This window comes from Martes martes (assembly GCF_963455335.1).
Source record: "Martes martes genome assembly, chromosome: 7".
NCBI lineage: Eukaryota > Metazoa > Chordata > Mammalia > Carnivora > Mustelidae > Martes > Martes martes.
The window spans coordinates 136,710,977-136,727,566 of record NC_137894.1 but is presented as its reverse complement, the minus strand read 5'-3'; the positions used below and the strand labels follow the sequence as shown (position 1 = coordinate 136,727,566).

At 46.3% G+C, this 16,590-nt stretch overlaps 1 protein-coding gene across 4 annotated transcripts in view; it reads right to left on the bottom strand.

The window, feature by feature from the left end:
- The window catches only part of AK7 (adenylate kinase 7), a gene marked incomplete at its 5' end in the record, with an annotated part of 71,880 nt that extends 57,537 nt beyond the window's left edge, over positions 1-14,343 (bottom strand). For all 4 annotated transcript variants that reach the window (XM_080809458.1, XM_080809459.1, XM_080809461.1 and 1 more), the window contains 3 exons: positions 4,836-4,944; positions 9,341-9,529; positions 14,242-14,343. In XM_080809458.1, the coding sequence (XP_080665584.1) occupies positions 4,836-4,944; positions 9,341-9,529; positions 14,242-14,343 (400 nt within the window). The remainder of the gene's footprint in view (positions 1-4,835; positions 4,945-9,340; positions 9,530-14,241) is intronic.
- Positions 14,344-16,590: the final 2,247 nt, after the last annotated feature.

The following is a 16,590-nucleotide window of genomic DNA, read 5'->3' as shown; positions in this document are numbered from 1 at the left end:
GGGGTGGCAATCCTTCAGCCAGATAAATTAGATTTTAAGCCCAAGACCATAATAAGAGATGAGGAGGGACACTATATCATACTCCAAGGGTCTGTTCAACAAGAAGATCTAACAATTTTAAATATCTATGCCCCTAACACGGGAGTAACCAACTATATAAACCAATTAACAACAAAATCAAAGAAACACATCGACAATAATATAATAATAGTAGGGGACTTGAACACCTCCCTCACTGAAATGGACAGATCATCTAAGCAAAAGATCAACAAGGAAATAAAGGCCTTAAATGACACACTGGACCAGATGGACATCACAGATGTACTCAGAACATTCCATCCCAAAACAACATAACACACAGTCTTCTTTGTGCACATGGAACATTCTCCAGAATAGACCACATCCTGGGTCACAAATCAGGTCTCAACTGGTACCAAAAGATTGGGATCATCCCCTGCATATTTTCAGACCACAATGCTCTGAAGCTAGAACTCATCCACAAGAGGAAAGTTGGAAAGAACCCAAATACATGGAGGCTAAAGGGCATCCTAATAAGAATGAATGGGTCAACCAGGGAATCAAAGAAGAATTGAAAAAACTCATGGAAACAAATGAAAATTAAAACAGAACTGTCCAAAATCTTTGGTGTAACCATCCCTCCTAACAATGTACTGCTTAAAATATAACTTAGGGGGCATCTGGGTGGTTCAGTGGGTTAAAGCCTCTGCCTTCAGCTCAGGTCATGATCCCAGAGTCCTGGGATCGAGCCCCGCATCGGGCTCTCTGCTCAGCAAGGAGCCTGCTTCCTCCTCTCTCTCTGCCTGCCTCTCTGCCTACTTGTGATCTCCCTCTCTCTCAAATAAATAAATAAAAATAAATAAATAAATAAATAGAATCTTAATATATATATATTATATATAATATATATAATATATATATATAACTTAGGAGAAATTATACTAGTTACCAAACATGCTTAGATATAGCCTTAAGAAAAACACGTACTGGCAACAGGCCTCTGGGGGAGAGGATGATATACGTCCTTGAAGCCGAGCAGCCGGGGATGCCCGGCTCGCTCAGGGCGCAACGCCGCCTGCTTCATGTTTCCATTGTCTCCCCTTCCCTGGAGAGCACCAGCAGTGAGTCAGACAATCCTTTCATTTCGGCTTGCTCACTGTAGGTCACGTACTACATGACCAGACATGTTTTGCCTTTCTTCTCACATATGTACAAGATTCATGGTCAACGTGTAATCTCCTCTGGCTTTGTTGATTGTTAGGCACTTTCTAATAAATGTGAGACTGAGGAGTTGTTCGGGGCGACAGTCTTTTCTACTGCTGTCCCCAGCTCCCATTCTCTTACAACTGACTCATTTGTGCCTCATTCTTCTCCCGTGCTCTGTCAAAGGGCGGCACTTTGGGGCACAGCAGAGGCAGTCCTGAGAGCTGGTGCAGCCACTCTGGGAAACAGTACGGAGGTTCCTCAAAAAGTTGAAAATAGAGCTACCCTGGGATGCCTGGGTGGCTCAGTGGGTTAAGCCGCTGCCTTTGGCTCAGGTTATGATCCCAGGGTCCTGGGATTGAGTCCTGCATCGGGCTCCTTGCTCAGCAGGGAGCCTACTTCTCTCTCCGCCTCTGCCTGCCTCTCTGCCTACTTGTGTGCTCGCTCTCTCTCTCCTTCTCTCTGATAAATAAATAAATAAATAAATAAATAAATAAATAAAATCTTAAAAAAAAGAAAAGAAAAGAAAATAGAGCTACCCTATGACCCAGTGATCGCACTACTGGGTACTTACCCTAAAGATACAAACATAGTGATCCGATGGGACATGTGTACCCAAATGTTTACAGCAGCAATGTCCACAACAGCCAAACTATGGAAAGAACTTAGATGTCCATCCACAGATGAATGGATAAAGAAGATTTGGTATATATATACAATGGAATACTATGAAACTATCAAAGAAATGAAATCTTGCCATTTGCAATGACGTGGATGGAACTAGAGGGTATTATGCTAAGCAAAATAAGTCAATCAGAGAAAGACAATTATCATATGATCTCTCTGATATGAGGCATTTGAGAGGCAGGGTGAGAGGTCGTGGAGGGTAGGGAGGGGAAAAAATGAAACAAGATGGGATCAGGAGGGAGACAAGCCATAAGAGACTCTTAATCTCAGAAACAAACCGAGTATTGCTGGGAGGTGGGAGGGGAGGGAGAGGGTGGCTGGGTGATGGACACTGGAGAGGGTATGTGCTATGATGAGTGCTGTGAATTGTGTAAGCCTGATGATTCACAGACCTGTACTCCTGAAGCAAATAATACATTATATGTTAATAAAAAAAAAAAAGTACAAGTGGGGTAAACGAGGTTCCTTTGGGGGCGTAGGGATGGAGCAGAAGGGAAATGCAAGGAATCGTAGCTTTTTATTCTAAGCCTTACTGTGTTTTTTTTTTTTTTTTAAGATTTTATTTATTTATTCAACAGAGAGAGATCACAAGTAGGCAGAGAGAGAGGGGGAGGCAGGCTCCCTGCCAAGCAGAGAGCCCGATGCAGGGATCGATCCCAGGACACTGGGATCATGACCCGAGCTGAAGGCAGAGGCTTTAACCCACTGAGCCACCCAGGTGCCCCCTTACTGTGTTTTTTTTTTTTTTTTTACTTTACTTTATTTTAAGATTTATTTATTTACTTTAGAGAGTGAGCGCGCAGGCGGGAGGGCAGAGAGGGAGAGAGAATCTGAAGGTGACTCTGCCGTGTGTTTGAGCCCAATGCGGGGCTCGATCTCACAACCCTGAGATCACTACCTGAGCTGAAACTAAGACTCAGATGCCTAACCGACTGAGCCACCCAGATACCCCAGCCCTACTGTGCTTTTTAATTTTCAAAACATGTCTGGGGGTAATTTCAGAAAAAAAAAAAATTTAAACATTGCAAGTATGCATTATATAGAAAAATCAATTTTCAAAGCCTGACACGAAATAAGAACTCAACAAATGTTAGTTAGCTCTGATTGCACTGCAATCAAATATAAGTGCAATTATTTTAGAAGGTGCCATTATACATCATCAGTAAATATTTGCAAAGGGGCAAAATGCAGAAAGTAGGCTTTTCAAAAAAGCTCTGCTTCAAAAGATGATACAATGTTCATGCTTTTGATTTGTTTCTCACTGAACAAAATGGAGGCACAAAGTCAGAAAAAAGAAATCAAACATTCTAAGCTCCCGAGGAATCCCACACATCCACAGATAGTCCTTTTCCATTATTTCCCTGAGTATGGTACAGGCATTCCTGAAGCTGCATTACCTTATTTTTTTTTTTAAAGATTTTATTTATTTATTCAACACAGAGAGAGAGAGCACAAGCAGGGGGAGCAGGAGGCAGAGGGAGAAGCAGACTCCTTGCTGAGCAGTGAGTCCGATGTGGGACTCGATCCCAGGACCCCAGGATCATTACCTGAGCTTAAGGCAGAGGCTTAATCAACTGAGTCACCTGGGTTCCCACTCCTTTTCTTTGAACTTAACCCAATATATCATTTTGCTGTTGATCTCACTCAAGGGTTGGCAAATAGTGCCTCATTTTATAAATAAATTTTTATTGGAACCCAGCCCATCACTTACATATTGTCTATGGCTGTGTTCTCACCACAGCAGCACAGTAGTTGGCTCCAACAGCCAAAAATACTTACTCTTTGGCCCTTTACAGAAAAAGTTTGCTGACCTCTGACCTAATCTGCCTGAAACAAAAATACTGATGTGTATAAAATATTGAAATAGAAGGTGTGCTGTGTCTTTTTGGCTGTCCTGCTAGTCTAGGGTGGTGATTTGAATAAGTTGGTATGGTTTCTCCTTTGCTCCCAACTTAATCAAGAGATGAATCATAACAGCACCAAACTGCTAGACATCACCTTGTTCTATAAGACCTGTGGTCCTTAGAGTTCATTACAGTTATGAAAGCATTGGAAAAATGCAAGCACTCTCCCCAAGGCCTCACTGACCGTTGCTATCAGGGGACATTTATTAAACTGAATCATATCCTCACAGAAATAAGTCCTCTCCTCTTAAAGGCACATCCCTCTCGTGATACCTTTCTTGCGAACGTGCCATTCTCTGTCCCGCAGTGAAGTTCCTCGCATATGCCTTGGTTCTCGCATGGGACTACGGGGACCTCACGGGTATAATCTTTGTCTCATTTGTTTTTGTATGTTCCCAATGCATTCAACCCCACCTCCTTAAGCATGAATACAGGTTGAATCTTCAAAGTTACCGTTTCCTTTCTTTTCAGGAGTAACAATATTCTATTCTTCGGAAGCATGCGTTGTTTAATTCATTCGGTAACGGGGTCATTAAGTCTCAGGTGGCTCTAAGGTCACAGCAGTCCCCATAAGCAAACCAAAGCCTAGGTCTACAACTGCCGCAAGGTTAGGAAATCAAAACGTGAGGACGACCCATCACGACAGCTAACGAGGGTTTTCCAGGTCAGGCCATGCTTAAGCTATAGTCAATCAAATCATTTGCTGGCTTTGCTCTGCCTTTGCCCGGTCAGTCTTTGCCCTGGCTCCTGCCCGTGGAGCGCTCCTAACCGCTTCCCACATGGCAAGCTCTCATGAATTGGTTTGTGCTCACATCGACTCTTGAAGGTTTTCCTATGCCCCAGCTTATCTTTAACACGACCCAAAGGCATCTTCATTAGCCTAACTTCATTTCATGTTTTAGGGAAGTTTCGGATCGGTTTCCCTGTGGTCGTAATTTGCCTCGTGGCCATTAGACAGCTCTAAGGGTAAGGACATTGCATGAGAGTAGTTTCCCTGGAGACAGAAGAGACTGATTCACTGACCAGAGACTGCCCAGATGGCCTCCTCTGCTTGCTGTGGGTTCTCGGAGATGTTATAAATAATGACGTCACACTCCAGGAGGTGCATGAGAAGGTCTTCTCGAGAGATGGTCTGGAAAAAGAGAATCGACAGTCATTTGTTGCAAGGAGCTAACCTTCATATTTAGCCGGAATGACAATTTCCAAATTAGATATACTGCGGATGAAGTGTCCTACAGGAAACATTTGCAGGATGTCTATTTAAAATGAAATTTTGGCTCTCTTCCGTGTGTAGTTTCCAAGTAACAAATACGTTTATGAAAAATAGCTGGGAACAGATGATTAAAAAATTGCATAATGATCTTAGGTACTATTTCTGCATGCTGTTTACACCCCGATTCAGAAGGGAAGAATTACAACACACTGAAAGAAAATGTGTGAGGCATTTGAAATTAACTCCAACTCTGTGCGAGATTATTCAAGCCATTATATATCATGAGCCACTCACAAGTGTTGATGAGTGATTAATGCAGATTGTTTCAGAATCCTCAAGATGGAATTAATCGGTCCTCTTCGTAGACGTAAGGTGCCTTATTACAGCTGACAGTTGGGAATATTTTAAAAATACAGAAACTTTTAATGGGTAAAAATATAAAATTCTTACATTAGACAAAGTAACTTTGGTGATCACCATGTTTGAAATAGTTATTCCTTCCTGTGTGCGTGCTGGTATGTTTCCTAGGAGTGCCCTACAGTGGGCGGGTATTATGATAACCATCAGAGGACCCTGCATTTCCAAATCAGGATTTCCATTGGCTGTTAGTCCAGTTATCCTGAGAATCAGATACTCCCCCCAGTTCCTTGGCCACTTGCATTAAAGCAGAACATTTCAGACCAGACGTGATCTCTTACCACATAACTTGGTTAAAGAACAGAAGCAAAGTGAGTGCCTTTCCAGAGAGAGAGACGACCCTGGCAGGGTTCATGCTCCCGTTAAAAGCCGTAGCACAGCCAGCCAGGTTCCTCAGCCCGGTTCCCTAAGGCCTTTGGAGTCCCCTGGTACTCATTTCCCAGGGCCACTATCACTTAGGGTCACAAATTGAGTGGTTTAAACAGCAGACATGCATGTCCCACAGTCTGGAGGCTACAAACATTGCTGTTTGTGACTGTAAGGCTCCAGACTGTTGCCTCCTTCCTGCCAGCCTGAGAATGAAATCACCCTCAAGGGGAGGCAGAGCCCAGGAAGGGGCAGGAAAAGCAACAGCAGCCCCTGGATCACGCCAGCCCTGAAACTGCATCTTCTTTAAGAGACTGCCAGCCACATGAACTGAAGAATTTCCTTATTTATTAAGCCAGTTTGCATTGCCACATTTCCCTAGTGCTTACAGACCTGTAAGACTGATGCAGAGAGCAGGGTTCTTGATAAAAATGAAGAGTCTAAAAGACAGAGGGGTTTTGCAGAGGGGCATGATAAATTTAATCTGGGGCATATCGATTCAGAGGTGCCAGCAGGACTTTCTGGGGGCAGGGGTGGGCACTATAGGGCCGCTGGATTTGGAGGTCAACAGGGCTGGTGGCAGATGTGAAAGACACTGGTTCCTGCTGGGGAGCTGAAGCCACAGGCCTGGATGAGATTGAGGAAGGACATCCATTAGGAGAAAGGAGGGGGCTCTGGGGAAAACCGCATTTAAAGGGAGCCTCAGATGCACAAGAGAAGCCAGGTTGTGAAGGCTGAGGAAGGAGACTGACTCCTGAGAAACCAGGGAAGACAGGACTTTGGGAATTTAGAGCTCCCTGGTGACACTCGCCAGGTATTGCCCGTGATGTGGTGGGGGCAGAGCCTTCTGGCAGGTGGGACTCACAGGCCGTGAGTGCAGAAGTGCGGCTGGCGAATGTAGCAGTGGTGGCCTGGGGCTAGGGCCAGAGAAAGAGGACGGTAGCCAGCAGGGAGGCCACATGTGGTGTTTTTGACTCTTGGAAAGATGGGAGCATGAAGCACGTGGATAGGCGGAAAGAAAGAAGCCGGCGGTGAGCAAAGCCCCTGAAGAGTGTGAAAATGGGTAAGTGGTGGAGAAAGTTCCCTCAGAGGGCGGGAGGGGACTCATTCATTCATTTCACAAGTGTTGACTGAGGGCTACTTTCTGCCAGTCGATGTGCTTGGGGCCAAAGATGCACAAATGAGCAGGAGAAAAAGTGAGGTGTCTGTTCTCAAGGGGGTGATAGTTATAGTCTGGGCCACCCACAAGAGACAGACAATAACCATAAAGTGTGACACGTGTGATGATGTAGGCAGGTAAAGATGCTACAGGAGTACAAGAAAAGAGCTCAGTATTGAAACAAGGAGTGTAGAAGTAGAAATCACTGAGAGCTTCCTGGAGGAGGTGACATCCTGAGTCAAACCCGGATGGATGAATAGGACTGGGTGGGTTGGAAGAGGAAAGGCTGTTGCACGGTGTGGTGTCTTCAAAGCTGTAGGGTAGGGCCTGAAGAGCGGCAGGCAGGGTGATGAGAGGGACACCCCTCTCAGAGGTACGGAAATATCCAGGATGAGGATTGAGTAGCATGGGTCATGGGGGAAGCAGTAAAACCGCTACAGAAACGTAAAGATGGGTGGAAATTCAGATGGACACGCTAATGCTTTGGTAAGTCTTGACTTTAAACTGAACATGTTTTTCTCTTCTCCATTCTTGAAGCTCCCCCCTCCCCTTCACTTGCTTTTCTGTAGAATCCTGTCCCGGGAACTGGGTATTCATACTGACAACCCACTGACCTCAACTTACACTTAGTAACGAGACTCGGGTGGCCGGCGCCAGTGTTGGTCAGGAGACCACCTTGAAGACAGGGAGAGCGAGGCTGCCAGCACCGACCAGATTCTTATCAAAACCATTCAGATCCTGTGTTTTCTTATAAAAGTGGGTCTACAGTATTTGTTTTTTCCCCCAAGTTTTTATTTAAATTCCAGTCAGTTAACATACAGTGTAATATTAGCTTCAGGTATAGAATTTAGTGATTCATCACTTATATATAATACCCAGGGCTCATCCTAACAGGTGTCCTCCCTGATACCCATCATCCGTCTAGCCCACCACCCCACTTCCCATCTAGGGACCCTCATATTTTGTTCTCTATTATTGAGAGTCTCTTCTGGTTTGCTTCCCCACACTCTTTTTTTCCCCTTGTCGTATGTTCATCTGTTTTGTTTCCTAAATCTGAGCTATGTGTGAAATCATTTGGCATTTGTTTATGACTGCCTTATTTCACTTAGCATAGGACCCTGTAGTTCCAACCATGTCATTGCAAATGGCAAGACTTCATTCTTTCTGATGGCTCAGTAATATTCCATGTAGATACACGACCTCTTCTTTACCCATTCGCCCATCGATGGACATGCGGGCTCTTTCCAGTTTGGCTATCGTGGACATTGCTGCTATGAACACTGGGGTGCAGATGCCCCTTTGAATCAGCATTTTTGGATCCTTTGGGTAAACACCTAGTAGTGCCCTTCCTGGCTCGTAGGGTAACTTTTGGAGGAACCTCCATACTGTTTTCCAGAGGGGTTGCACCAGCTTGCATTCCCACAATAGTACAAGAGGGTTCCCCTTTCTCTGCATGTTTGCCAACATCTGTTGTCTCCTGACTTGTTACTTTCAGCCAGTCTGACACATGTGAAGAGATACCTTATTGTGGTTTTCATCTGAATTGCCCTGATGATGAGTGATGCTCAGCATCGTTTCACATGTCTCTTAGCCATCTGCATGCTGCATGCTGCATTCATGTCTTCTGCCCATTTTTTAACTGGAAGGGTCTGAGTTGTGAAGGCATTAGCCTGCTTCAGCCTCCTTTGCCCGGCAAAGTAATAAAATGATTGTTCCTCTTTATCCCCCAACTCTGTCTTCGTGTTATACTTCAGCTCCAGAGCAGAGGAAGGTTTTTGACAAGAGCAGCACTGTTTCTCAATAAGACAGTAACATAATGATGTGTTATTATGGAGTGGCTTATTACCAAAGGTTTCTCTTCCACCCGCCATGGCCTGGGGTTCTTGGGTACTATAGGGTTGAATGCATTTTAAACACAGTTTAGAAATTTTTTTTTTTCGCTGGTGTCCAAGGGAGAGGGAGAGAGAGAATCTTAAGCAGGCTCTGCACACAGCATGGAGCCCAGTGCAGGACTCGATCTCACAATGCTGAATCATGACCCGAGCCAAAATCAAGAGTTGGATGCTTAACCAACTGAGCCACCCAGACACCCCAAGGTTAGAAATTTTATAGTCTGAAAGTCTAGATTAGATCCACCCTTTCCAAGAATATCTAATTTAAATGCTTTGTTTGTAAAGGCACACATTTAAAGTGGGGACCGTGGTTGTTGTCCATCAGAGGAGAAAGACCTACTTCCGCCTGCCCCTCAATTTCTCCCACCCCCAAGTTTGCAGAAGAGAGAAGAAGCAAAGACTAAGAGTGTACCGTGAAGGTGTGGGAGCTCGAGGTGGCTCTGCCCTTGGTCTACTCTCAGCAACAGCCACCTAGACTTACAGTGTACGTCTCCACGGCAAAGTCGGGCTGAACGCTTTCGAGCTTGGAGAGCGTGCCCACAATCTGGAAGGTGCCTTCCTTAAGTTTGACTGATGACGCTTCCGGCAGGGCTGACTTATTTTCATCATCTTCTTCCTCTTCCTCTGTAATTTCTTCAAGGGAAGCCCCGACGACGCAGTTAGACAGAAACTGCAAGAAAACACAAACGTACTAAGAAAACAACAAAGAAGAGTGTACAGTGAGGGCAGTCAGTGAAAGGATTCTAAAAACTGAGGGCTTGCTGGAGGCACCACCCACGCCCGGCCCGTGGGCTGTACACTGGTAGCTCGCTGAAGTGAACACCAACCGAGTGACACAGCAAAGTGCGTGCTCTTACGACACTCTATTTTATAGAGGAGGAACCCTGGCTCAGAGAGCTTAAAGCATGTGGCAAGGGTATTGCCCTGCTCTGGTAACAGGCAGGGGAGGGCTGCGGTCACCATGTTGGTCTTGCCTAATAGAAATGGGGAAATGTCATGCTATCCACTCTGGTGAATTAAACTGGCTGGTAGCCCCATGAACAGAAGTAAAAGGAAACCAGTGAAGTGAATGTAATCATGGTTTATTTAACCCAACGGGTTAAAAATATTCCTAATTTCACAAGTAATCCATATAAAAATTACTAATGAGATCTTCTATCTTCCTTTTTACTTCCGCCAGGCATGGAGCCTGCTTAAGATTCTCTCTCTCTCTCTCTCTTTCTCTAGCCCTCTGTCCCTCCCCTCTCACCTTGCTAGGTCGTGCTCTCTCTCTCAAAAGAGGAAAAAAATCAGGTTGGTGAAGTTTTATTTCTTATCTTACAGAAGTTATCCTTGGGAGTGATTTATGCAATGTTAAAGAGTTTCATATATATGTGTATGGTGTATGTGTGTATACTTAACATATAATTATTTGCATGTAAATAAGAATGATTTTATTGTAATCATTCATGGTATTGTAATCATTCATTGTATGCTTAGCAATCATGACATTATCATACCTTGGGAGGAAAAACATACAGAAAAAAACCCAAACAAACTGGAAGTCCCACCTCATTTATTTTGGTAACAGTCATTTTGCATAAGTAATCCAGGCTTGTCAGGTTCAACCACTTATGGGAATACATTTCTTCTAAGTACGTCATATATATTTTCATCTCTCTCTCAAACATACATGTTCCGGGGCACCTGGGTGGCTCAGTGGTTGAGCATCTGCCTTCAGCTTAGGTCATGATCCCAGCTTCCTGGGATCAAGCCCCGCATCGGGCTCCCTGCTCAGTGGAGAACCTGTTTCTCCCTCTGCCTGCCACTCTCCTGCTTGTGCTCCCTCTCTCTGACTGATTAATAAATAAAATCTTTTTAAAAAGTTAAAAAATACACATTCCATTTTATTATCCCATTTCACAGTCGAGGACACTGATGCCCAGTTGTAAGGAGCTTGCCCAAGATTGCATGGGCAGGGAGGGGTGCAACTGTACCTTCTGATCCGCAAGGCGGGATATGGACCATAACCCCCACCCTCCTCCCTCCCAGGGATGAGTTGGGGAGGGGGGCCAGGGGAGCAGCTGGCCTTGCCCAGCTGGGCAGGAGCCTGAAGACTAGAGACCCAGCCCCCATTTCTTTTATACGCTTCATATTCCCACTCCTGCGTGGCTTGGTATGGAGAACAGAAATTCCCTAAAATTTCAGAACTGGAACCCAGGTTAGTCAAGGAATAACGAAAACATTCTGTTATCAATAAGCTTTCGGAAAAGATCTCTACAAACTAAAAGAAAACTTTGTTCTAAAAATATTGTGCTGTAAAAAAAAAATAGCCAGAGCTCAAAAGAGGGTAAAGAAAAAGGCTAAATTCTCTTGCTCCCCATCCTCCTAATCTCAATCAAGTCACCTCCCTTTTTAAATAATCCAGAGGGGCACCTGGGTGGGTCAGGGGGTTAAGCCTCTGACTCTTGGTTTCAGCTCAGGTTATGATCTCAAGGGTGGTGAGATCGAGCCCCCTAAGGGGCTCTGTGATCTGTAGGGAGTCTGCTTGTTCCTCTCCCTTTACATTTCCCCACAGCAGTCCCCCTCCTTTGTGTGTGATTCTGCTTCGTTAAATTTAGGCAAAAAGTGGGTGGGGGCACCAGAGAGCTGCTGAGCAGGGCCATCTTTGGACTTTCATGGGTCCTTTCCTCCAAGAAGAAAAAACCTAAAAATTATATTTCATGACTGTATTGCCATGAAGACCCACCGTCTTTGACTCTAAAATCTCATTTGTTTCCTTCTGATTATAAAAGAAATTAAGACACGTTTGGGGGCCGCCAAGTCTAAAGGGTCCTGGGCCCTGGGCCTGCTGTCCAGGGCATGATTCCCTGCACGCTCACCTCTCTGTCCTCCGTCTCCCACTCAGAACGTCAGCCTTGGAGCTCGCCTTTGAATCAGCTCCTCCGGCTTGATGCTCATCCTGGGGCGTGAGGGTAAGGGCCAGAGAGAGGGAGGGAGAGACCAAGAATCTCAAGCAGACTCTCTTCTGAGCACAGAGCCCTACGCGGGGCTTGATCCCATGACCCTGAGATCATGACCTGAGCGGAAATCAAGAGTTGGAGGCTCAAACGACTGGACCACTCACGTGCCCCTATTTTGAGACATTTTCTGCATACAGATCATCTCTATTTATCGATCTACCTACCTATCTTCTCTATATCTGTAACTTTTTGAAAGACATAAATCCCTTCATACTACACCTGTCTTTTTAAAGTTTTTTTAAAAATTTTATTTATTTATTTGACAGAGAGAGATCACAAGTAGGCAGAGAGGCAGGCAGAGAGAGAGGGAAGCAGACTCCCCGCTGAGCAGAGAGCCAGATGTGGGGTCCGATCCCAGGACCCTGAGACTATGACCCAAGCCGAAGGCAGAGGCTTAACCCACTGAGCCACCCAGGCGCCCCTAAAGCTCCCTTTCTTTAAATAAACATATTTTGTTACTTATTTTTGCCTATTGTACCCTTGTCCTTTCTCTGCCCCTCCCCTTGCTTTTCTAGTCATGTGGGAGATGTATCATGTATTTTTAGTCTCTCGTAGTAGATACTTATCACATACAATGTACATACTGCTAAAAAATAAAACTGAACTGAGAACATTAGAAGATCTAATTGGCTTTATTAAGTGATTCATGAATTCAGCAGAAATCCCATCTTGCAAGCAGAGGGGAGCCCAGAGAAGCCTCACAGAATGGAAGGTTTTTATGAGAAGGAGGGTGGGGTGAGGAGTTATTAGCAAAAAAAGAAAGGATTGTTTTAGCAAGGTCACCTTCCCTTAGGGAAGGGGTGGGGGGGGGGTCGTTCATGCAAATTACCTCATCTTCTTTGGGGAATGGAGAGAGCCCTGTGACAGACAACCTCATTGATGCCGTGCAGAGAATTCTAGATGATTGTCTAAAATTCCACTCCTGGAGAGATTGAAACTAATTAAGTCCTGGTTTGCTCTCCTGGCAAATGACTCCTCCTTGAGCCTTGTAGCTTCCTTTCTCAGAACACCATCACAAATATTACCATATATATTATTGCATGCCATATATACAATATTATTATTTTTACATATAAATAATCTAAATCTATATATATTTTTAAAGATTTTTATTTATTTGACAGGCAGAGATCACAAGTAGGCAGATAGGCAGGCAGAGAGAGAGGGGGAAGCGGGCTCCCTGCTGAGTGGAGAGTCTGATGTGGGGCTCGATCCCAGGACCCCAGCATCATGACCTGAGCCGAAGGCAGAGGCTTTAACCCACTGAGCCACCCGGGTGCCCCTAAATCTATATATTTTTTGACTGATCTTTAGATGGTGTACTGGATGGAGTCGTGGCCCCCTACTCCCCATCCCCATTTGGAAATAGGGTCTTTGCAGCTGGAATCAAGTTAAAATGAGGTCATACTGGATTAGAATGGGCTCTAATCCAAAGATCGGTGTCCTAAAATCAGGGAAATTTGGACACAGAGAGAATTGTGGGAAACACCATGGGAAGACAGAGGCAGAGGTTGGAGTGATGAGTCTATAAGCCAAAGGATGCAAGAATTGCTGGCAAGTGCCAAAAACTAGGAGAGAGAGAGAGAGAGAGAGAGAGAGAGAGAGAGATGTGCAGCAGAAATCTTCCTCGCAGCTTTTAAAAGGAACCAGCCTTGCCAACGCTTTGATTTTGGGCTTCTGGCCTCCAGAATCAAGACAGGATAAACCCTGTTGTTTGAAGCCATGAAGCTTGCGGTACTTTGTTGACCACAGCCCTAGGAACCCAGTACAGATGGTGTGCGCTGCGGCCACATATCCTCTTCTCCGTAGCATGTGTTGTCTGAAAGTGGGAGCCTTAGCCTGCCCCCAGGCTGCCCAGGGTGAGGACACGCGTCTGTGTTGCTCCAGAGGGGAGAACGGAGATGAATGAGTCCCGGTCAGGGAGATGATAAAATTACGGCGTTCTTTTGACTACTGAGTATTTTCCGACGAACGGCCTCAAACCCTCTTTCAGAACATCCTCATTCCCCAGGGCTAACGACGGAGGGTGGGGAAGTTCGGGGGGACTCAGGGCCCCAAACAGTGCCCGGCACAAAAACAAAACGAGCCTCAAGCGACCCTCCCAAGGTACGTGGGAGGGATGGATGAAGAACACGCGGAGCCGCGGTTTCCGTCGTAAAGGGGAGGACGCCGCGCCGGGCCGGCGAGCTCCAGACACCTGGGCTTCCAGCTGGCGCTCCGCGCGCGGACGGTGCCCGGGACGAGGGACCCTCCTTCAGGGGAGGCCCTGCAGCGCCCCGCGGCGCAGACGCTCGCTGGGCTCGGGGGCTCGGGCACCCCGGGGCGGGGGCCTGGGAGCCGGGGACGGGGGCTCTCTGTACCCTGACCCGCCGCCGCTCACCTTCCCGATGTTCCCGCTGCTGTATGAATCCAGCAGGTTTATAAACACCCTCTGGATCCGGCTAACTTTCTCCGCGGCGGCCGCAACCTCTTCCTCAGCCATGGCGGGAGCAGCCCTGGTTGCTAAGGAGAAAGCGTCCCTCTGGTTGCCAAGGAGGTGGGGCGGGGCCTGGCTCTCCGGGGGCGGGGCCTAGGCGCGAGGCGGGGCGTTCCGGGGCGGGGGCGGGGCGTTCCGGGGCGGGGGCGGGGCTCGGCCGGGCCTTGGGGCCGCAGCGTCTCCCCCGCCCGGCTGGCTCTGGCTCCTCGCCCGGTGCTCTCCGGCCGGGGCCCGACCTCTGTCGGAGCCTCCCGGGCCTGCCGCCGGGGCCGCGTGGCCGCTGCTCCCTTTCATCTCTTTCTTCCGAAACTGGAAGCGCGCCCCAGGGTTCGCGAGACCCGGCGGACTGAGAATAACTGCTGGATCTGCTGAACGGGGAGAGCCCGAAGCCCATTCCCCCGAGGGGCACGAGACCGTCCTCCGGCGCCGAGAGCAGCGGCTGCCGTGGGGTTCTGGGTCCCGGACGCCGGAACGACGGCGTGTGTGGCCCGCGCGGGGCAGCCGGTCGCTGCTCGGTCTGTGGGGCTCGGCGGGCTCGGGGCTGTTAGTAGCCGCCGGGGAGAGACCCCTGGGGGTGGGCGGGGGTGGTGGCGGGTGGAGGCCTCCGTGGTGGACTGTCGTCCACGTTCACAAAGGGATGGAATTTAGGCTTTTGACTTCCCAAATGAGATTATACTTGGAGGTGCCCAGATGAACCGACAAGTTAAAAGAGGACATTCACTTTGTCTTATCACAGGACCACAGATGTCCTTGTGGGCGTTCTGCCCTTATCTTGGATTCTATGGAAATTCTTCGTGCTCCAAACAATAACTTGTTAAATGTGAATATTGAACACATACAGCGTTTTTTTTGGTGTTTTTTTTTTTTTTTTTAACTGATTGATTAAAAAAAAAAAAAAAAGGATATGACCCAGGAGTTCCAGCCAGCTTGGAGGATCTGGGCACTCAGCAGCCATCTGTGAGTGATGCGGACAAAGTTTTAACCTTACCCCAGCTGTTAAATTGGCTTTAAAACAGGCATGAACTCACCAGCCTACCAGGGCTATTACGATTGAATAAGACATATTTGACAGTCTTTATTGTAGTGGTGTCCAAAGGTGAAATTTTTTTTTTTCTGCAACTTATAAGGCCCACTTCTGCAAATGGGAGCCTTTCTTTTTTTTTTTTTTTTTTTCTTTTTGGCCTCCACCGTTTCAATTAATTAATTAACTAATGGTGGGGAAAGATTGGGGGAGAGTGAGAAAGAATCTTAAGCAGGCTCCATGCCCAGTAGAGAGCCCCATGCTGGGCTGGATCTCCCCCAACCTGAGATCATGACCAGAACCCAAATCAAGAGTTGGATGCTTAACTGACTGAGCCACCCAGGCAGCCCACCCCACTGTCTTTTTTTATACATGTCTCATTAAAACTTGTTTTGATAAAATAATTAACACTTTGAAATTTTGCATTCAATTTGGGAACAGCTTGCTCATAGCAACATTCTTTTTTTTTTTTTTTAAGTTAACAAGATGTAAAAATATTCATGCAAGACCTGTGCAAAACTTGATGGAGTACATCTTCTTCCTGATGACTTGTTAGTTCCAGTAGTCTAGAATTCACTGGATGCCCCCTTTTGATTTTTAGTTTGTCGCTATTGATATGCAGTTAAGCAGGTATTTTGAAAGCTGTTCAACTGGAAGTGTCACTATAAAATATCTCACCTTGTTTCGTTCTTATTGTTTATATTCCTGGTAACAGCTAAATGAGCTAGCACCATAGTTATAAGTGGATGGCTTCCAGAGAGTTTTATATCATCTATCATATTGGTAGGTGAGAAAATGAAACTCTATTAACAAGTAATGTACCTTTCTTTTACTGTTACTCCTTTTTTCAAAATCAGCTTTCATACACAGGCGTACCTTGGAGAATTTTGGTTTCCAGACCACCATGATAAAGCAAATGTTGCAACAAAGCACGTGAAATGAATTTTTTGGCTTCTCAGTGCACATAAAAATTGTTTACCCTATACTATAGTTGATTAAGTGTTCTATAGGCGTTATCTCTAAAAAACTAATGTACATACCATAATTAAAAAATACTTTATTGCTGGGGCGCCTGGGTGGCTCAGTGGGTTGGGGCCTCTGCCTTCGACTCGGGTTGTGGTCCTGGAGTCCTGGGATCGAGCCCCGCATCGGGCTTTCTGCTCAGCGGGGAGCCTGCTTCCTCCTCTATCTCTGCCTGCCTCTCTGCCTACTTGTGTTTGTCAAATAAATAA